Source organism: Lepidochelys olivacea (genome assembly GCF_965140295.1).
Source record: "Lepidochelys olivacea isolate rLepOli2 genome assembly, chromosome: 4".
NCBI classification, from domain to species: Eukaryota; Metazoa; Chordata; order Testudines; family Cheloniidae; genus Lepidochelys; species Lepidochelys olivacea.
The window spans coordinates 15,638,154-15,660,666 of NC_140414.1; the positions used below are offsets into that span (position 1 = coordinate 15,638,154).

A 22,513-nucleotide genomic window follows, 5' to 3' on the forward strand; every position below is an offset into this window, starting at 1 on the left:
GAGGTTGGATATTAAGGAAATCTTTCTAACTACAAGGCTAGTTAAGCTCTGGAACAGGCTTCCAAGGGAGGTTGGGGAATCCCCATCACTGGAAGTTTTGAAGAACAGGTTGGACAAACGCCTGTCAGAGATGGCCGAGGTTTCCTTGGCCCTGCCTCAGCGTTGGGAGCTGGATTAGATGACTTCTCGAGGTCTCTTCCAGCCCTACATTTCTATGGTCAATATTTTAAAAAATGAAAGCCAACTCCCATTAACTTGGATGGAAATACTCTTGCTGACTTCAGGGGGAGTTGAGTCAGGTCTACACTTCAGACTTTTGCCGGCATAGCTATATTGGCTTGGTGTGTGATCCCCAAGTGATTTAGCTGTGTTGGCAAAAACCCTTAGCATAGACACAGTTATATCAGCAAAAATGGACTTTTACCAATATTTTGCTTTGAGGGTCTGGAATGAGCTATACCAGCAAACCTAGTGAACGCTCTGCAGTTTTGAAAAGCCAGTTCTTAAGAATTCAAAATATGGACTTTGGAGTCTAACTTTTCAAGCTCTTATTTTTGAAAATCTTGGCAAAAGTCTATAAAACTTAATTTGAAGAATATATCAAAGATCCCTTGTGTGCATTGAATTCCTTATTGAGTATGAGTAACCTGAAGCTAAACTGTTTGTGGGAAACCCTGAACCATTTATAAGCATCACTGCAATGTAAATATACCCACAATTTCATCCTGAATAATACTGGGTTATAGACATCAGAACACAGAGTGATTTTTTTTTAAATCATGTGGTTACTGCAAGTATATGGTATTTCAGTTAGAATAAAACCATAAAGTCATTTTTGTTAAAAGCCCCACATAGCATATAATTTGTTATGATGGAAACCTCAAATGTATGCTTTATTTAATGTAAAGAGATGTTTCTGCCTCAAGCTTTCTTGTTCCCATGGACTCTTAGCTCTTGGTAAGACACTTCGGCCATAAAGACAGATTCTGTATATGATTGCATTCTGCCAAACGTAATAATTATAGTACCTCGGAAACACCACAGCCTCTGTTTCATAGAGATAATCTGTGGTTTGGTTTATTGGGTGAACTAGCGAGGTCTTTCACTCAACTTGACAGCATTTCTCTGTCTGTAGTATGGTTACTACTGAATGCCACATCCAATCAATCCCAAAACATCAGGCAAAGTTCTAGGCATCAGTAGGCAGAATCCTATTGATTTGGGGGAAAATCAGAAAACCAAAGGGGGAAATGGGGGACATGGAGCCCCTGGCATGTCTTTAGCAGAACAACAACTTCATCAATTGTCTGTAGATCCAATAACCAGCTGATAGTACCCATTAACACTCTCCAGTTTAATAATGCTCCTACCTCAGCTCTGCCTATCCGCCCAATACAGTTTAACATGTTGAAACCCTGAATAACTTGTCTCCCGTCAGGAAGAAAAGAAATAATAATGATGGGGCATATGCAGAAAAGGGGGCCATTCACACATCTCCTGGCTTGGGACGGGGAAAGGTGGGACATGCAACTCCTGGTAGAGGGGAGATTGGGGGATGGAGAACTGGGGGGCAGATAGAGCCCCTCCTAGCATATGGGGAAAGGGTATTGGGGGGAATGGGCATGCGCACAGAACTGCTGATGGGGTGTGGGGGAACACGGAGGCCCTGGTGTGGGGAGATGGCAGAACGGGGCCACACAGTGCCACTGTCTTATGGGGGAAAGAGGAATCAGACAGAGCCCACCATTGGGAAAGGGCGGAATGGAGGAAGGTGGGAACGGGGGCACACAGAGGCTGCTGGCAGAGGGGAGACTGCGGGGAGTTGCATGGAGTCCCTGAAATAGAGGGGGAGCAGAGGGGGCTTATTGGGAGGGATGCAGGGTGCCCCTGGGCTGTGCAATGAGCTCAGCCTACACAAGCCACTAAGTATGTGTCCCTCTCATACTGTGAACTTTTGATACCGATTAATAGTTATTGTGTCATTAAATGCAGAGGAACATGGACTTTAAAATTACTTCAGCTAACAAAATGCCTCTAGTGAATGAAATGGGGCCATATCCTACCTTGCTTTCTCAGTTTTTATTCAACTCTGTGTGAAAGTTGATGGGACATGGAAACAGCTGTTCTAGCTTCTATAAAAATAAAAATGTGCTGGTTGCTATAGAGATTGTCTATCTACAGTCTGGTCCAAAGCCCCCATCAGACCATGGACACAGATGAACCTGTAGACAGGCGGAACCTGGCTCCGCGTACTTTGCCAACCAGACAGACTGTATAGGCATTGGGTGCTTCTATGGAGACAGAAAGGGGCAGTAGTTCATTCAGAATCCTTCCCTCTGCCCTGCCAGTCATTCTCCTCACATGCACTGTGGTATAAATTGTAACCCAAACACAGCAGACCAGGTCCTGGCAGAGAACGTCTCATCCAAGATGGCCAGCAGCTCTGGGGCGCAAGCTGGGGTTGTCTAGGTGACTCTCACCTATGTCCTGGGTATTTTCTATAGCAGCTCGCCCCTTGGTGGGAATGGAGGGACTATTCAACACAGACCTGGATCAAATGATTAAAGGTGGCAGAGTGGATCTGCTCTCTCGCCCAGGAGAAGACTGGGACTTTCTTGTCTGCCCAAGTGACCAAGAGCTCTCCACCAAAGGGACATTCTCCATATCTGGCATATTGGGGAAGGCACACCCTAGGCTCTAGCAGCTGTGCTGGTGGCCTCTAAGCTTATTTGAAGATTTGCACATGAAGGGATGAAAAGCAAAGCCTGCCGCTGAGGTGTTAACAGCACAGCGCAGGGGCTCTTCCTTACAAAAAGCAAAATCCTGCGTATGTACAACTTTCCACAGCTTCTCCATCCAGCTGTATGTTCACTAGGTACCCACATATGTCCTTGCAGCCATGCCATGGGCTGTGCATTGTCCCAGAGGTACACAGTAAAGGGGTTAATGTGACACAGCAAAGACAATAGGCTATTCTGTACTGAGTGCACCGCTCCCAGGGGGAACTGCTTCATTTACACTCATCCCACAAGTTTTCCCAATGAAGTAATTTACACATTGAAACCTGCCCCATGTGATTTACTCACCCACTGTAATTAAGGATTCCACTAACCCAAACATTATAAGCCCTGCCAAGGAATTAAGAGGCAGTTTATGCACAAACTACTGGATGAAGGGCTAGGTGGCTCCAGGCCTAAGGTGCAAGTTATTCAGTCACTGTGCAACTGCACACAATTGAAGTTAAATGGTATTTCACACTGCCACCTAGTGTTTCCACATAGAATAGCAGGCAACATTCTATACAAGGATTTTTATTTTTTAAACACACAATACCACATTCAAACTAGGTTTAATTCATCACTGGTGCTCAACTTCAAATGAAAAACACTGGCAGAAAACTTTAAGGCCCAGTGGGAGGCAGTGGAGAGGATGGCTCTGGGTCCTGGAGTCAGTGTGTACAAATACCTCATATTTAAGTTGTAACCAAAAACAGAGAGACTTTGATGGCCTCATCCACTAATGAATCTTGACGTTTCCAAGGCAAAATGGTATTTTAGGGACAGAATCTGTCCCCCTCACTCTGTGAAACCAATATGGCTGTTTGCAGAGTAAGATACTGTGCAACATGATTGAGGAGGACAGACTCTGGTCCTTACCGAAAGCTCAGTATAACAAACCTGACAGTTTTTTGGTCTCTTTTTACAGCAGATGTATAACGTGTCTATTTTATAGTCATCATACATTTATATTTCTTGCAATCCCATTTAACTGTACAATAAACTTATTGGTGTACAGTTAAAACTTTGTGTCTGGCTTTTACTCACCACATCCAGCTTTCCTTCATACCCGACTAAAATGAAAGCTATTTAACTCGGATCAATATAGTTAATACAGGAGCAGATCCTGATACCTTTACTCACATTGAGTATCCCCTTACTCTGTAAGCAGTCCCATAGGAATCAACCATTGCCATTTTGCATTCTTTTAAATTCCACTGCAGCTTTGCATTCTTTTAAATCAGGCTCCCTTAAGATGTTTTAAATTGAGAATGGCGAAAGATGTGAGACATCCAAAAACCCCAAGTCCCTTTTGAAAATCTTGGTTTATGATCTTTGCCCCCTGCTTCCTTCACGGCAGAGCAATGAGGAGGCTTCTGAGGGGTGCTGATGAGTAGGTTGGGAGAATAGGGGCACATAACAAAATCCATATAATGTAACAAGCCAAACTGAACATGGATAATCAAAGAAATGAAAATAACAAGGCAGACTTCCTTAAAAGAGACACTAGCACAAGATGAGAGCAACTATAACATAGCCATTTGAAGAAAAGCTTTCCTGTTTATAAGCAAGATTTTTACATCCGGTGTCAACATAATACTCGTAGGCGTCCACAGAAGATAACTTCTCTTGCATCTTAGCTGGCTAGGCTAGAAGCTATAAATCACAAGCCTCCATGACAAGCAGACTGTGTCTTACTAAACAGTCATGCTAATCTGTCCGCACATGATCACAATTAACCAGGAGAATGGCCACCAATATCACCAATACAAGATCTCTGCTCCCACTTTTTAAAATTTAAATATTTGGAAGCTATATTTTCAGCTGGTGAGCAAACAATTAGCTGTCAATCTGACTCAGAGATCCCCACACACAGTGTGTGGGGTATGTTGTTCTAAACCAAAAATCAGCCATACATTTTCAGGCTTGTTTTAGATTAAAGGAGAAGAGCAAAACAAGAAGGAACAAAAGTACACACTGTACTCCCTCTGGGAGAGTTTATCTCCTCTGCCACAGGTTGTATCCGAACTCAAAACAACATGGCAGTTACTCCAGCCTACTCCTAGATATTTGAAAGTAAAATCCACAGAAAACTAAAGTCATGAGGTACATAACTTTAAAGTCCATCTGACATCATTAATACTCTACATATGTTCAACATGCCCGTTGAGGCAGTGTGGGCATAACTGAATTGCTGAAAACAAACTCTGCTGCTGTAGTAAGGCATTTCTGTTCCCTGAAAATGCTCTGTCCAGGTATTTATATCAAGCCCATAACCATGGAATCTGGGCACTAAAAACCTGATCCAAAGCTCTATGAAGCCAAAGAAGACTTTCTATTGACTTCAGTGGGCTTTGGATCAGGCCCTCAGAGAATTCTGTATGCAAAATATAGAAGGATTTGTATTTTCCAGACCTTCCTTTAATTATACTACTGGAGTGTCTAAGGAAGAGATCGTTTTCCATTGTTAACACCACCTGCCCATTGGGTCATTAGGACAGTGTCATGGAAAAGTGAATGCAAAGAGATAGTACTTCATTTCTACTGTGAAGGTGGTGGGATTTTTCTGGGATGCAGGGGGAAGAGAGGGAGTTTTTAATCTGCACAAACTACCAAAATCTCAGTGGAATGAAGTTATGTGAGAAAAATGATTATTGTGTATGCAGTGTGCTAGTCACTTCACACAACAGTGGGAAAACAATGCTCTTTCTCCAAAGGGCCTTTATGAGAATATAATTGGTAAGTGGGCAATGGTTTGAAAATCAAGGCAGTGTGTTTCCAGCTCCTTTGTCAGTATGTTGACTTTGTGGATTGCAATCTCTTTTGGGCAGACACCTGTAATGTTTGTATGTCTGAATTGCCTAGCATGCTTGTGGGAGCTGGAACAATAACAATTGGGCCCACAGACAGAAAGATGACAGTAAAGCCAACAGGATGGGCTTCCCCTGTCCCCCATCCTATTCAGCTGGAGCCAGAAATCACCCATGTCCCCCAGGCAGAAGAAGGCAGAGCCAGCAAGTAGCTGCTCTGAACAAGGGGGGACTTGAAGACAGGCTCTTGTTCCTACCTCCAGTTAGGCCTAGAGAGACTGACATACCACATCTCCAGGGAGATGGGAGCAGCTCAGGAGGCAGGTATCTGGCCAGCCACGACAAGCCCCTGCCCCAGTAAACAGCTGGACACCAGCCTACTGTGCCTCCATTAGGGAGATCTGTTCAGTACTGCACGGTGCTGGCTGGCCATTAGAACAGCCCCCAATGACTGGAGAGAGGAAGGTGCAAGGGAGAGGAGGAGAACACTGTTTAGACAAGCTAGTGGTATGGAATTGACACGGAGCTAATAAGGAATATGTCTCTCTCTCATCTGGATTACTTTGCTTATTTGTTGTTCTCCTTTCTCCAATCCTCCAGGTGTAAATTAGAGCTGGATGAAATTTTTCATTCAAGCCATTTTTTGACAAAAACTGGCCTTAAAAAAAAAAGGCAGAATTTTTTGTGGAATTTTTGAAAAAAATTTTCAAATGTTTTGATTAAAATTTTTTTTTAAAAAGTTTGTTTTTCAAAACCAAAAATACCACCCCGCTTTATCGTCCTTTTCTGCCCCTCCTTGTCCAGTGGCAAAAAAGAAAAAGGGAGAGGGGGAGATACCAAAAAAACTAAAACCCCTCAAAATTGGAGTTTTTTGGTCAAAACATTTCAATTTTTTTCATGAAACAGATTTACCATTTTGCAAACCATCACTAGTGTAAATTTTGTCTCCTCTTTGTTCTTTGGGTAGGGACCTTGTCCTGTTACCAGTTTGTAAAGGACCTAGCACCCTGTGGGTGCTAAATAAATAAAAGGACATAAAATCAAAGTACATGTATGTTCTCTTACAGTTATTTATAACATTTCCCTGGTACCAGGCATAGCAGCCTCTCTGAGCAGCAATGTTAAAATTTTCCTGTATGTGTCCACGACCATCTGGGCGGAAGGCCTTTCAGCTGGGTTCTTCTTCTTACATGCTGCATGGATGTCAAACAAATGGAACCTGACAATATCACTTCCTTCAACGTGCCCCAAGAAAAAATTGGAGACATCAGGAATTTTCCATATGTCCGTCTTCTCGTCATATGGAGGCATGAGGTCGTCTTCAAATGGCACCTCCTCTCCATAGGGCCAGAGCTGTTCAGGAGCTACAAACTCGCCTTGGAGCTCCCGATGGCCACACTTCACCAGCCTGCCAGCGCTCTTGTTCACAAGAGGCAAGGCATCCAAGTCATTCACTAGAACGTGAAAGTCACTTGTCAGCAGATACTGCGATAACACCTTGTCCAAGTCATTGGAATCACACATTACTAAGGTGCCCAAAGGACTGTTGTGCAAATAATGGATGATGCTCACATAGTCGATTGCGAGCATGAATCTGCGATGCCAAGTATTCAAGCCTTTATATTTGGGAAGGTCCAGCATTTTATTCAGGTTCTTCAGGGAGCCTAATGGGTGATACTGGGTAAGGATTGTAAACTGCTTCTCGCAATAGCCAAGCAGTCTGACAACATACTTGCTCTGGAGAGATTTCAGCATCTTCAGTCCATGAAGAAAATCTTCCTCCAGCTCTGAGTTGGCGAGCTGGGAAAGGGATACTTTGTTTTCCTTCCATTCAGAAAGAAAGACCTAAAAACAGAGCAAGAGACAAACAAAACATTTGGAACCTTTTCCTACTGATCAGCAGAAGCTATTATGGACCTGCAGGTAATGAAATAGCCACAAGATTGCAAGCTATGCATTCACGAGACACAATGCTGTTAAATGAACAAGTTACACAATTACAAACTAGACTTTAACTGCTACTGAAGTTGTTAGGTGAGTCTTTGTATACACCTACATGTTACAGTGGAGTTACTGCTAGCTGCACAGCACTGACATGGTAATTCCTGCATATAGTATTTACTGATCTCTTGTGCTCCCCTCATGAGCGTATGACTTGGATTAAATGCAAACTGGCCACTAAATCAAACTGTCTACAAGAGAGATCTTATACAGACCACTCTCTCTCCTGCCACCCTTACTCGATCTGAGGGCTTGTCTACACTACCGCTTGTCTACACTACCGCTGCCAGTCGATTTAAGCTATGCAATTTGAGTTACTCTAGTAATAGGGCTGTCAATTAATCGCAGTTAACTCACGCGATTAACTGAAAAAAATTAATTGCGATTAATCGCACTGATAAACAACAGAATACCAATTGAAATGTATTCAATATTTTGGATGTTTTTCTACGTTTTCAAATATATTGATTTCTATTACAACACAAAATACGAAGTGTACAGTGCTCACTTTATATATTTTTATTACAAATATTTGCACTGTAAAAGACAAAAGAAGTCGTATTTTTCAATTCACCTCATACAAGTATTGTAGTGCAATCTCTTTATCGTGAAAGTGTAACTTACAAATGTAGATTTTTTTTTTGTTACATAACTGCACTCAAAACCAAAACAATGTACAACTTCAGAGCCTACAAGTTCACTCAGTCCTACTTCTTGTTCAGCCAATCACTAATATAAGAAGTTTGTTTACATTTACGGGAGATACTGCTGCCTGCTTCTTACTTACAATGTCACCTGAAAGTGAGAACAGGCATTCACATGGCGCTTGTGTCGCTGGCATTGCAAGGTGTTTACGTGCCAGATATGCTAAACATTCATATGCCTCTTCATGCTTCAGCCACCATTCCAGAGGACATGCTTCCATGCTGATGATGCTCATTAAAAAAAAGAATGTGTTAATTAAATTTGGGACTGAACTCCTTGGGGGAGAATTGTATGTCTCCTGTTCTGTTTTATCCTCATTCTGCCATATATTTCATGTTATAGCAGTCTTGGATGATGACCCAGCATATGTTGTTCATTTTAAAAACACTTTCGCTACAGATTTGACAAAACGCAAAGGAGGTACCAAGGTTTAACAATCTGAAGTGCTGTCCAAAATCGGAGAGGGACGAGGTGTGGAGCATGCTTTCAGAAGTCTTAAAAGAGCAACACTTCGATGTGGAAACTACATACAGAACCCAAACTACCAAAAAAGAAAATCAACCTTCTGATGGTGGCATCTGACTCAGATGATGAAAATGAACGAGTCGGTCAGCTCTGCTTTGGATTGTTATTGAGCAGATCCCGTCATCAGCATGGATGCATGTCCTATGGAATGATGGTTGAAGCACAAAGGGACATATGAATCTTTAGCACATCTGGCACACAAATATCTTGCAATGCCAGCTACAACAAGTGCCGTGTAAACGCCTGTTCTCACTTTCAGGTGACACTGTAAACAAGAAGCCAGCAGCATTATCTCCTGCAAATTGTAACCAAACTTGTTTGTCTGAGCGATTGGTTGAAGTAGGACTGAGTGGACATGTAGGCTCTAAAATTTTACATTTTTGAATGTAGTTTTTTTTGTACATAATTCTACATTTGTAAGTTCAACTTTCATGCTAAAGAGATTGCAATACAGTACTTGTATGAGGTGAATTGAAAAATACTATTTTTTGTTTTTTACAGTGCAAATATTTGTAATCAAAAATAAATATAAAGTGAGCACTGTGCACTTTGTATTCTGTGTTGTAATTGAAATCAATATATTTGAAAATGTAGAAAACATAAAAAAAATTAAATAAATGGAATTCTGTTATTGTTTAACAGTGCGATTAATCACGATTAATTTTTTTAATTGCTTGACAGCCCTAGTTAGTAACATAACTCAAGTCGATGTAGCTTAGATCTACTTACTGCAGAGTCCACACTACGCTATGTTGACGGGAGATGCTCTCCTGCCAACATTGCTTCCACCTCTCATTGAGGTGGAGTACAGAAATCGATGGGAGAGCAATCTCCCATTGATTTGAGCGTGTGAAGACCAGCCCTGAGAAGCATCATACTCTGCAAGCAGTGCTGTTGATTTCAGCACCACTTCTTGCAGAGTAACTTACGATTCAGTGTAAGTGAGGCAAAGTCTGACTCTATGGGATTCTGTTTATGCCATCTATAGTCATCATAACTCTCTGCGTGTCTATAATAATTAGTTACTGTGGAGACAATTATCCCAGAAGCAGCATATGCACTGATAATCAGCCAACACACCATGTGAACTTTTCCTCTTGGAGATCCACCTACCCAACATGATACTAACCTTTTTCACAGCCCCTTCACCAACACACTTCAGTTTCCTGACTTCTGTATTTATGGCTTCACAAGTCAGCCAGGGCGAGCAATTTTTCAATAGTCCTAATCTGAAGTACCCAAATGGGCAGAGGCTGGAGTCCACGTCAGGCTGCACAGTGGTGACGGAGAAATTGTTGAGATGCATGTACAGAAGGAAATTCAGGAGCAGCACAGCTAGAAGCAGCAGCACCAACAAGACTGGAGGAATTTCCCTTCGGAGCAGCTCTTTTTTAATGTAATGGAGTTTTTTGTCCATGTTGCTATCTTCTACATTCTCTGTAATACACAAACAACCCAGTAAACACAAGACTCTTTTGTTACAAGGAAAGACAGGGGACAAATGTTTGGGGGCCTTTTTGCAAAACCCTCTCCCTCTAGCCACCCAAATACTCCATAAGATATTTAAAGAGAAACCATCAGTGTGAAATAGAGTCAGCTGATTAAAAAAAAATAGAAAAGCACTTCGAGCTCTACTCCTGCCTCCACATCCCCCTGTCCTTTTCTGTGATTTTTAGAAACATAGGCCCCAGTCCACAAATATGCTTTGTCCAGGAAGTGAAGGAGCTCTGCATGGACCCAGGGAGAGGAAAGCCGAGCTGCAGAGGCAGGGAGAAGGAAGGACTGCTGCTGTCATATTGGTCAGCAGGTGAGATGGTGTTTGTACAGCGCCTGGCACGGGGCGGGTGGCCCCAGACCTGTCCATTCAGCAACGGCCTGACATTAGGGTACCCCTGGACAGGCTGTTATTGCCAACCGAGGCGCGTAAGGCCCGATCGTTGTGTCTGTCACCCCAGCGAACCGGTGTGACTCCGGAGCACGCGCCTTAGCCCGCGGGCCGGGGAGGGAAGGGGCTGCGTGTCGGAGCGGGCACGGCACAGACCTCGCCGAGCCCCGCCGCGAAACCCGGCCGGGCCGGGACTTACCTCAGCCCGCTCCAGGGCCCTGCCCCGGCATGCACCGCCCCCGCCCCCGCCCCTAGCCCGCTCCAGCCTTCTCCGGTCCCGGGGGAGCTGGGCCCGCAGGCGCTGCCAGCCCGGCCCCTTCCCGCCAGCCCGGGCCGGGAGCCGCGAGCCGCAGCCCCCGGGGGCGGGAGAGCGGAGTCCCGGCCGGCCGGCCGGCGGCGCGGGGATGGCGGGGCCCGGCCGGGGATGGCGCCCCTCGGCCACCCTCTGCCTGGCGGTGACCGCCCTGAGCGCCGCGCTGCTGGCGCCCGGCCTCACCCAGCCGCACGGTAATGCCCCCCCCTCCCCCGCCTGCCTGGCCTGGCCTGGCCTGGCCTGAGCCGCCCCCGCCTGCCTGGCCTGAACCGCGCCCTCCCCCGCGGCTTCCTGCCTGGCCTGCCCTGGCCTAAGCCGCTCCCCTCCCCTCCCGCCTGGCCCGGCCCCCCGCCTGCCTGGCCTGGCCTGGCCTGAGCCGCCTCCCTCCCTCCCGACTGCCCTGAGGGCCCCCCCCCCCCCGCCTGGCCTGAATCCCCACCACCACCACCACCTGCCTGCCTGCCTCCCTACCACCTGGCCTGAACCCCACCCCCCTTCCTGCCTGGCCTGGCCTGCCCTGCCCTGAGGCCCCCCCCCACCTCCCTCCCTCCTGGCCTGAACCCCCCCATCTGCGTGGCCTGAGGCCCCCCCCCCCCGCCTGCCTGCCTGCCTGCCTCCCTGCCTCCTGTCTGGCCTGAACACAGACCACCGTCCCCCCCTCCAGCCTGGCCTGGCCTGGCCTGGCCTCCTCCCCCACCTGCCTCCTGCCCCGTCTGGCCTGATTCCCCCCCAGCCTCCTGTTCCCTCCTCCCCGCCTAGCCTGAGCCCCCCCGCCCACCTGTCCTGAAACCCCCATCTTCCCTCCCCACCCCTCTCTCCACTCCATTCCCCCCACTCTGCCCTGCTCTCCATTCCTTCCCCCCCTCTGGCATGAACCACCACCTGATCTGCTCCCCCTCATTCCACCCCCGTCTGCTTCCCCCGCCCGGCCTGCCCCCCATTCTCCTGTGCCTGGCTTGCCCTGCCAGCTGAATTGCTCCTGCCCAGTCTGCCCCCTATTTCCTTCTCCCCCACACCTGCAGTTGCCATATGTCCCAGTTTTATAGGGACAGTTCCAATATTCAGGGCTTTGTCTTATACAGGCACCCATTACCCCCCCACCCCCTCCCAATTTTTCACACTTGCTATCTGGTCACCCTACCCACACCCTTTTGTCTGCCCCTTGTCTTCCCCCATCACTTTATCTGCCCCCCCCTCCCTCTACCCCTGCCTCCTTCTCTCTACTTGTCTGTCACACTCTCCCCACTGCCCTTTCACACTCCGTGCTCTCTCTCTCACACACACGCCCCCTCTTCTCCCCAGCTCAGTCTCTCCATCACTCTCACTCCCCTACCACCTTCCTGTGTCCCTCCCCCAGTTTCAGGGGTACTCTGTTCTCTGCAGTAGTGCTCCCACCCTTGCCTGGATTGGGCTGGGGTTGGTTTTCCATTCTCCTGTCCTCCCAAACATGTTTCATAGCTAGAAATGCCTGCCTGGTTTAGAACAAAGCTCTTTGCTTGGGCACACCACAGACTGGAGCTCCGTTGGGATCGTCCCCACCTAGGCCCGAATCTGCAGGTTACTATTCGTGGAGCTGAAGTTGCGTATCTTAGGTCAACCCCCCCCCCCCCCCCCCCGGGTAGATCAGGGCTAAGTTAGTAAAAGGCAGGCTATGAGCAAAAGTCAGGCCCTGCCATAAGCAAAGGCTTGCTTACAAGTTCACTGTCTGGTACGTGAACTTGGCAAAGACATGGTGAGCCATAGCTAAAACACAGGCACTCCTAAGAACAGGGTGGATCTGATTTAAATTACTAGTCAGGAAGACTCAATTTAATCATGGATTTCTACATAAAAGTGCATTCTTGTTGGTTGTTAAAACCTTAATACATATTCTTCACAACTCAGATAGATGTAGGTTTCATTTTTAGAAGGTACACACTATACATTTTTAAGTGATTTATTTTGAAAACTTCAGATTAGTTTTACAGCTATATCAGAAAATGAATGAATGATTATTTACCAAAGGTAATTGAAGCAGATATTTATGAAGTCATTGGGAGGTGAACTATCTCCAATTCAACAGGTTAATCATTAATATTTGGAGGATTTTCTTGCCATGCTATATTAGGAGGAGAACATCACCAGACAGACATTTAAACTGTTTTATTTAAGTAAAACAACAGCGTTATGCATTCTGGATTCTTTTCTTCAACAGCAAACATATAAGATTTTAATAAAACAAGCATATGAATTTTTGAATTTAGTTAAACATTCAAGTTTTTTAAAATCAGGTTTGTTTTTGTTAAAATTTGTTTAACTAAAATAGTTAAATTAAATATTTAAAAAAAACAACAAAAATTAAATCGACTATGTCCACCAGGTCAACATGAGAAACTTAAAATATTGGCTTCTACAGCTAACTCAGTCGTCTTCACCTTTATTTTCCTGTTTGTTCATAATCTGGAAAAGAAAAACAAGCTTTCCTGCTTTTCCAGGTCCCAAACGATTTCTCAATTTGGAATGAATTAGTCCAAAGGAAGAAAATATTCTTTCTGCGCTGGCAGAAGAGGCTACTACTGTTAAAAGTGAGATTATCACTTCAACAGTCTCTGAATCCAAGTGTTTAAGTGACTTCCACCAGTTCACTGGTGTGACATTTTTAAAAACATCATCAGCAAACATATTTCTTGAAGGGTTCACCTTTAGCTCTGAAGTTTATTATAGTTGGCATTATGGAGGGATGATTGCTGGATGTCCATGTCCTAGCCAACTCCTCTTCTTCAGCCGTTAAGGTTTGACTCTGGTACCGACTATTGAGAATATTTGTAAGAAAATGAGCTGGAGATAGTGCTTGTCCCATTCGGTTTTTTTAGTGCTTGTAATTTAACGCTGTCATTGCATAGTTCTCTTTTTAAGATCTCACTCAGTTCCTTCCAAATTTCAACAGCGTCAGCAATAAAACAGTTATTTCCCTGCATTCTGTTCAAGGCTATGGAAATAGGCTTCAGGGTACTCAGCCTGTGTTCAGCATTTCTCTTAAGCCCAATGCTGAGAACTTTGGCTGTGACAGGAACACCTATTTTTTCACAATTTTGTTCACAAGCTGTCATCAGATTAGGCCAGTTCTTGATCTAGTGCTCAAGACAGTCCACTGCTGAGTTCCATCACATGTCTTGTGGGGGAGTTTGCTTGGTTCCTCCCACTTTTTTCAGAGCAGCTGGTGCAAAGTGGTTGTTATGGAAGTATTTTGCAATTTCAACCTTAGCCTTTATTTCTGAAACACTGAAGTCTTTGGCTAGGAGGTGCATCAAATGAGCACTGCAACTGTATGTTATTAGCTTGGGACTCTCTTCTACATTTCTTCTCATCTTGGATACATTTGCAGCGTTTTGTGTGATGAAGCTGCGTACTAGATATTTGAATTTTTTTTCACAGTTTGTTATAGCTTTTACTGCTACTTCTTGTAAGTATTCTGCTGTGTGTGCATTTCCTAATGTATCAATTGTTTCTGTAAGGAAGACATTCCCTTCTGTTACACAAGCACATGCAACAGGATCATTGTGGACATTGCTCCACCCATCAAGACTCAGGTTAACAATTTCACATTTTGCACACTGCTCAGTTTCTCTTTCATACAGTTTCTCTTGCTTACAACACTCCTGCTAATACATCCCAGAATGATGTTTGCTTTTTTATTTTATTTTTTTTTTGCAACAGTGTTACACTGGTGATTCACAGTCCAGCAGTTTGCCTGCGACATGTGCTCTGTTGGGTGAAATGTATTCTGGTCTTAATGACTGAACCATGTTAATGAAGTGTGGGTTCTCTATGCAACAAACTCTCCTTTCCGTATGATTAATAAACCAGGCAATTTTTTCATCAATTACCTCTTTCTGTAATCTGCTGGTTCTTATCTATGATTGTTTCTGGATGATGGCGTTTTTTTTTTCTTTTTGCTACAGGTGATAAATATACTATGGCTATGTGACATACATGATGTGACTGAAACACTATCATTGGCAGATAACTCTGAAACTATATAAAATGATGGTGATCTTTAAGGTGGAGAGTCTTCAGAATCCTGTATGTTGAGGATGGATTCTCCTAAACAAAATAAGCCAATGCAGTTATTTAATTATTATTACCACACTGCTCATTTAGTATTACTTATTGCATTCACTGACAGTACTACTTTAAAGGTGAAATTGTAAAAGGAAAATCTGCCTATTTCAGGTCTTTATTTTTTATGACAACTGCATCTAAAATGCTAGTACCATAGAGTAACAACTATATTTTTTGCTCAAACATGAGAATTCAAGAACAGTCCAGAAGGAAGACAGGCAGTCCTCAAGAAAGAAGTATGAAATAAAAAAGTTTACCAACCTGAAGATCCTGCATGTTCAGACATGTTTCTTTCATCATCCTCAGGACAGCTTCCTTCTGAGAAGGAACACTTCTTCATGATGTTGTTTCATTCAGTCAACCGGCCTTGCATTTCTTTGTTGCACTGTTTGCATTTTGCACACATGCCTGTCTTACCCACAGGTAGAGGAACTTCATTAAAATGTTCCCAAACTTGGTCTCTTTTACGGCCTGCTGCCATTATAGATTTTCCCTTCTAGTGAGAGAATGGTATGGTAGATCGCAAATCAATGAAGGTTACACTCCAAAAGACCTCGAGACTTCTGGAATATGCTGCTCAAACAGTTTCACTTTTGTTTCTACTGCCTGTCCCTCCCTTCTCACATTTATCTCCAGACTTCTTCTCCTTGTCCAGATCTATTCTGCCCACAACAATCTTCTATTCATTGAACTTTTTGAAACTTTGCACTTTTAGAGAGAGGTAAGAGATTAACTCTGTGTACACAAATTTGCAGAGGGACAATAGGGTTGAGGTCTGTTATTTCTTACCTCTCTATATTATTTATTTATTTTAAAACATTTTTGCTGTTATCAAGCATGTTATCTCTGGAGACACAAATCCACAGTTTGAGAACTGTAAAACTAAGCATCTCTGATGGTATCTTCTAGACTGAGCACTGAGTCCCATTGGGTAGATAGAAAGATTAACCTAAATAATCGATACAGAAGCCCCTGGAGCCCCATGAGATTGGGTCCCTAATCCATGAACTACTATTGAAACTCATTAACAAAACTTTTCTTAAAACATGACATGAATGTATTGTCTCATACTACAGAATTAGAATTTATAATCCGTATTCCATGATGCGATATCTTTGAGCTATAATGTATCTTAATTCAAACTGTCTTTAGATAGGTGTTTTTTCCTCAAAAAGCATTTGATCAAAAAAATCCGCTTTAAATTAAAAAAATCTGATTTTTATTTTTAAATCATCGATTTTTTATCCACCCTGCCCACGAAGTACTAGGCCCTGCGTAGTCATATAGACGCATTCCAGAAGGTTAGTACAGGTACACCCCAACATAGAGTTATGGCATAAATACAGTCCTGGGAGGTGGTATAGGAACACATCAACCCCAAGTATGGCAGGGCAGGGTGATGGACGAAGATGTTTTGTTTAAACCAGGTGGTACAAGCTGTAGGGTCGGTAGTCTCAGGGGAGTAATACGTATCAATTGTTTGTATCAATGTATGAAAGAGAAGTCATAGGAGGGGCACTTTTGTTCAGCCTAGGGGACAGCAGAAAGTCCCACTGCGGATTGAGCTGGTCCATTGTCAGAGGCGTACGTGTGTTAGTGTGCATGTAGAATCTGTGGGGTGCTAGGACTGTGCTTCTTCAGCAATAAACCTGGCCAAGCGCCTTCGCCACCGAAGGCTGTGGTCTTTCTGGGTGGTACTATCAAGGTCTGGTGAGCCAGCTGTCTGTACAGAGCTGGAGTGGCACACAGTGAGAACACACACGTATGCCAGCTGACAACAAGTTCTGGGCAGTGACAGGGTGTGAAGTAACTCGCAGGATCAGGGCCCTGGAGCTCATCCAGAAGAGATTCCTATCGCCACACAAAACAAAATGGGACTTTGTATATATGTAGGTTCTGCCTTCTGATGATTGGATTCCTGGATGAGAGCACCTAGTCTGCGGGGAGCTCAGGGGGAGCAGGTGCTACCCCTGCACTATCCCTCTCTCCTGCCCCCTTGCGACATCTGTGGGTATGTCTATACTGAAACTAAAAGGTGTGTTCTTAACTTGGGCTTGCCTGCTTGGGTTTCAACAGCAGGGAAGACTTGGCAACTTGGTTTATAACTGGGGCCTAACTGCATTGCATCGGGCACAAAAATTCTCACATCCCTGAGCAACATAATTAAGCCAACATGACCCCCATTGTAGACAACACTAGGTTGATGGAAGAATTCTGCCGTTGACCTAGGTACTGCCTAGTGAGAAGATGGATTAAGTGCAGCGATAGGAGAATCCCTCCCGTTACTGTAGTGATTGTCAACACTGAGGCACTACAGTGGCTCTGCTGTAGCATTTGAAGTGTAGACACAGTCCTGGTCTATATCTAGATATTAGTTTGACCTAGCTGTCTCACTCAGGGCTGTGAAAAATTTTGTGGCCCATGTGACATAGTTAGGCCAACCTAGCCTTCGCTGTAGACACCACTAAATTGATGGAAGAATTCTACCACGTCTTGGAGAGATGGGTTATGTATATGGATGGATAAGTCCCTTCGGTCGACGTAGGAAGCGTCTATGCTGCCGTGGCACAACTGCAGCACTGTATCTGTGCTGCTGTAGCCACATACCTTCAGTCTGTACGTCAATGGTGAATGCTCTTGTTACCTGGCCAGTCTGATTCCCCCGTGCAATAATAGTACTCCGGAGCCATACTGAGGCGGAAGCAGGGCTGGAGAGATTGGGCCTTTCCCATACAATTTCTGTGGTGTATAGATTCTCCAGTATGAACCGCCGTAAATGTGTGAGGATTGGTAAGGCTGCGATATGATGTCTACTGAGCTATTGTCATTCTGTTAACCAAGTTGCCTTCTGTCCTGAAGTGTGTTATGCAGAGTTTTCCCTTTCACAATATTGACATACGTCTTTCTCTCCATTTCTGCATCGTAACAGATTTATCCAGAAAGAGACCCTTAGGGCTGAAAATTGATCAGGCTTTACTGCTGGTGCACAATGAGTTGATCCATGAGAACTTGACGGTCTCCTGGCTTTCTGATTATTGTTACCAGGTAAACAGCCCTCTCCCTTTGTATGCTATGTAAGGTTTCCTTCTAGGGGAAGGCAAGGATATGGTCCTGGACCCAGGGTCTGATTGCAGCTCATGTAGACGATCCTGAGCTCGTGGACACAATCTAGCCAGGTAGCAAAGCAGTGAAGCCACAGCAGTGTGAGCTTCATTGTGGGCTGTACGAGCCTGCCCAGAACCCTGGATAATTACTCGTGGGGCTAACCCATGCTGCAGTATGTGCTGCCACATGCCTTCCCCATTCCAGCACCCAAGATAGCTAGATTAAAGCTAGCAGGGTTATGTCTGCATGAGCTACAGTCGCACCCTGTGACTGCAGTGTAGACATACCCAAAGACTTGTTCCCCTAAGGGATTGTGGAAATACTAGTGTTTTGAAAGTCCTCGTTTTCTGTTGCCCAGTTTTTTCAGCTAGTTCTTGGATGGGCAAAGGATCCGTGTCATAGACGGTGGGGAAAGGTGGGCATCTTCCAGGCTCCCCACAGCCTCCAACATCTTCTCCCCCAGCTCCTTTATCCCTCGTGAGCCCTGACCCCATTCTGGACCCTCAGCCAGTGAATGACAGATATCTATGGGACTCATACCCTCAACAATGTCTTGAGGGAAAGAGCAGCAGGATGCAAAAGAAGGATAGGTCATTTCTTTGGGTAATGAGACTGTCCGTAGTTACAGTGCAATTGTAAAGATTTCTTTTTAAGTTTGAAAAGTGTGTAAACCCTCATGTTTTAGGGCATAAGCTAACCACGGATGACTGGTGAGGGGTTAAGAAGAAAGCTCCTTAATGGTCAGGTTATTCCATAATTACCTCCTTCAGGTTTTCTTGTATCTTCCTGGTGCTAGCCCTGTCAGAGACAGGATGCTGGGCTAGCTGCTCTGATCTGGTATGGCATTTCCTGTGTTCTTAGTGGAGTGTGTCTCGTGTTTTTAAATGATCAACTTCCCAGTATTTTAATTTGTTTCTTTTTTGTCATTTGTATTTAATGGGTTGGGTTTTAGCCCTTTTGAAAATCCTACTCTGGGTGCCTAACTTTAGGCTCCTATTTTTGAAAATCTTGCCCAATAATTCTTCCTCCAGCTGCAGCTCACAGAAATGTTACCTCCTTGCTGTTGGACAAACCAGGCTTCCTTTGTACTCTTCTTTGAATTAAAAAATAATAATACTTTTGCTCTGCCTGGTAAAATCAAGTAGGTTTTTTATTTTTGTAATCCTTCATCTGTCCTCATTTTCTAGTGCTTGCATCAAGATCTGGTATCTGTCCCAATGAGCAACGCTTCGGGAAAACCCAGCATTGTAGCAGTTGCTGTGGATTCTCAGCATCCAATCACCCTACAGCTCAATGGCACTAGGGCAGGCAGAGAGTTTCCCAGGTTTGTAACTGATCTGAAGATAATGTATTTTGAAATGACCCAGTAATGCTTACATTTTCTGTCATTTGCCAGCCACTGTCCCTAAAGTCTGTGGCCTCCTCACCGCAGTTATTACTGAGCACTTCGGAAGTTAGATTTGCAATTTGATCTTCATCTTACCAACAGTATAAAAATATAATTTGTTACAATAGTGCCTAGCTCATCCAATCACAAGTGGCACCCCGTAGTGCTGTGTGCTGTACAGACACGCACAGAGACAGAGTTTAAGGCCAGAAAGGACAACCAGATCATGTAGCCTGACTTCCTGGATATCACAGGCCACTAGGCACCCGCACACTAAACCCAACAACAAAATCAGACCAAAAGTCTATGAAGTCATGGTTCCTGCGACATAGTCTATAGTGTAAGAAGTCATGTGATGTACGAAGGGTGGAGTGGGTCAAGGGTGGGTTGGAGCGATCAAACGATACAGTAGGGGAAGCCAAGCCAATGCTGACAAAGAAGTGGCTTTGGGAGCTGCTGGGTGGCCAATCAAAGAAATGGCTGAATGAACAGTGCATTGAAAGCACCAAATCAGGGAGCAGGAGCCAAGCTGCAGTAACTATGGCAATGCAACTAGAAGACCTCACCAAGTAGGAAAAAAGAAAAATCTTGGGCACAGGCTGGGCCCTTTACAGCCCCATCTCCTTTTGTATGTGCAGGGAGAGGCGGTCACTGCAGCCCCGCAGCAAGGAGGAGCATGGGCTGAGTGCTTCCCAGCATGCCCCTACCCTTCTTCCCATTGCCCTGTTTTTGTAGCCCTTCCTTTCTTTCAGTCCACCTCCCAGCTGGCCGAGCCTGTAGCCCAGCGGTGCCTACCACAGTACCTGCAGGCAGTAGAGATTGCGCAGCAAGTACCAGCACAGGTTCCCTTTCTGTCTCCCTTAATTCTTTGCAGGATCCATTATCATTTTGGAGAATTTGGGAACTATTCTCTTGTGGTAAAGAGCTTTGATAGCAGCACCAAGATGATTTCCTGTAACATAATCGTCAATGAAAGTCCTGTCAACAGCCATCTCCGTACGTACCACTTTATTTTCCCCTTTCCTTGTGTAAATCAAGTTGTTGTTTTTTTCTTTCAGGAAATCATCTCATTAAAATTCTCTTTAGCCCCCTTCCTAGCAAATCCTTGAGCCTAATGAACTCCCTGCATCCACTCCCTGTGCACCTGCTCCCATGCCACAGAGCATCTGTTATCCATTTGGCCCAAGCAGTTAGCCGATATTCAGGGGTCTTGCAGATTGTTCCTGTTAGGAGGAGGAATTGATGATGGAGTCAGGGATTTCTTTGATGTGATCCTGTTTATTTACAAAGATTGTACTGTATTTCTCTGAATACAGTAGGAATCAAACAGCATGAGGCAGTTTCTTTGCTTAGAGTCCCAAGCCTCTTTCAGCCAGCACTCTACCCAAACATTCTCTCTCTTAGCTTTTTTTCAGGGTCATGCTACAGGTGCATCTCTGTGTGCATCTAGGCTTCCTTGCTACCTTCTCCAGGACATTTTGTGGTTTTTCTGCTGCCTCTAACATACAGACACACAGCTGCAATCATATCAATCCCCTGCCTTAGTCATTTTTCCTCTGGGAAACCCCTTGAACTATATGGCCCAGGCTTGCATGTGGCTCAGTCTTTGGGAGCTAGTTTTCCATTGTTTTATCTATTACTGAACAAAGGGCCATTTTATTTTTCTCTTATTTAGCCTGAAGGGAAGGCAGTTATCAAACCCAACAGCTTCAAGGTGGTATGATTGCCCAACTCCCATCATAACACATCTCTGGATTAAATACAGTGACCACAGTAATTGCCTCCACTATGGTTTTGTCCTGTCTACTCTGCTATTTCCCTTACTGCACAGCTTGATTTCTCTTCCCTGATGGACTCCATCACTTAAATCCTTCATTGCCTTTCTCCAGCTTCGACTCTCTCTTCAAATCCACTCCTCTTCATGTCCCTGCCTCCCTTTTGACCCGAGATTCTGCTACTTACTTCTGGGAAAATATTGACTCTGTGTAATGTGAGCTCTCCTCCTTCCCTTTCCTCTGCCAGCCCTGCTACACCACCACCTTCCCACACTCAGCTACCTGCTCCTTACTCAGACGTTGGATGGTCTCTCATTCCTTCTTCCTCCAAACCCTTGATCCTATCACTTCCTTACTTCTCCAACAACTGCCTTTCTTCTTTCCCTCTTACTTATTTGTGATCTCTGCCTCTCATCCGGCTGCTCCTCTCAATATCCTCTGTTCTCCTGAAGGTCACCAATGAACCCATTCCTGTCTGAGACCATTTACATCCTTTCTCACTTGTTAGCTATGCCCTCCTTCCCAGCTTTCCAGGAGGTTTCCTGACTCCATGCTTGAGTGCTCTCCTGCCTGTAGTGTCTACCCTTTCCACTGTCCTGTCACTTTCTGCTCTCCATTGGTGCCAGGGGCAGGCCACACCATATCAAAATGCTCCAGTTGGTTGTGTAAGACAGTCAAAAATGTCTGCAGGGTTTCTGGGTTGTTTTAAAGTGCATCAGACGCTTCTCAGTGATGTCTGGCTCAAAAGCATCCCAAACAAACAGTGAAAGCTGGGCTCAGGAGACACCCAGTGGCATAGCCAGCTGTCTTCCAGGTCTCACCTCATATTTGGGGAAGGGGCAGGATATATATACGCCTTCATCTCCTAGGATGCCTTACCCCAGCCCAGGACCACAATCTGGCTGGCAGGAAATATGTTTGTGAGCAACCCTGCTTCTCTGGATCCCAGAGGGAGGCCATCTGGAAACTGCCCTGAGCCAGGCCTTTTCCTCACCATGGAGGGGGGTGGAGCTTTCCAGCCTGCCCTGCTCCTGGAGCACCACTTGTCGGCCCTAAAAGCAGAGCTGGCAGTGTTTTCTCCCAGAATGCCACTCTGACACCCCTTTCTCTTGCTCTTTGACCTTGATCT

The 22,513-nt window shown here is 44.9% G+C and overlaps 2 protein-coding genes across 4 annotated transcripts in view; one reads left to right on the forward strand and one right to left on the reverse strand.

Annotated features, from left to right (window-relative positions):
- Positions 1 to 3,295: 3,295 nt before the first annotated feature.
- On the reverse strand, positions 3,296 to 11,033 carry POMK (protein O-mannose kinase). The gene is made up of 3 exons (XM_084626809.1): positions 10,903 to 11,033; positions 9,948 to 10,255; positions 3,296 to 7,432 (listed from the first exon to the last, which is right to left on the reverse strand). Exons 2-3 carry the CDS (start codon positions 10,233 to 10,235, stop codon positions 6,659 to 6,661), a joined length of 1,062 nt encoding a protein of 353 aa, XP_084482935.1. The 5' UTR covers positions 10,236 to 10,255; positions 10,903 to 11,033; the 3' UTR covers positions 3,296 to 6,658.
- The window catches only part of HGSNAT (heparan-alpha-glucosaminide N-acetyltransferase), a 28,417-nt gene continuing 16,282 nt past the window's right edge, over positions 10,379 to 22,513 (forward strand). For 2 of the 3 annotated variants that reach the window (XM_084626806.1, XM_084626807.1), the window contains exons 1-4: positions 11,082 to 11,210; positions 18,047 to 18,162; positions 19,410 to 19,546; positions 20,484 to 20,605. In XM_084626806.1, coding sequence (XP_084482932.1) covers positions 11,108 to 11,210; positions 18,047 to 18,162; positions 19,410 to 19,546; positions 20,484 to 20,605 — 478 coding nt within the window. In that variant the 5' untranslated portion in view covers positions 11,082 to 11,107. Of the gene's footprint in view, positions 10,626 to 11,081; positions 11,211 to 18,046; positions 18,163 to 19,409; positions 19,547 to 20,483; positions 20,606 to 22,513 lie in introns of those variants that run through there. The other variant, XM_084626808.1, reaches the window with a different exon arrangement.

Excerpts from the sequence above, each read along its gene's own strand:
- POMK (XM_084626809.1), bottom strand. The coding sequence starts at position 10,235 with ATGGACAAAAAACTCCATTACATTAAAAAAGAGCTGCTCCGAAGGGAA. Across the intron at positions 7,433-9,947 it reads GTGAAGGGGCTGTGAAAAAG|GTCTTTCTTTCTGAATGGAA; the intron begins GTTAGTATCATG and ends CTCTGTTTTTAG.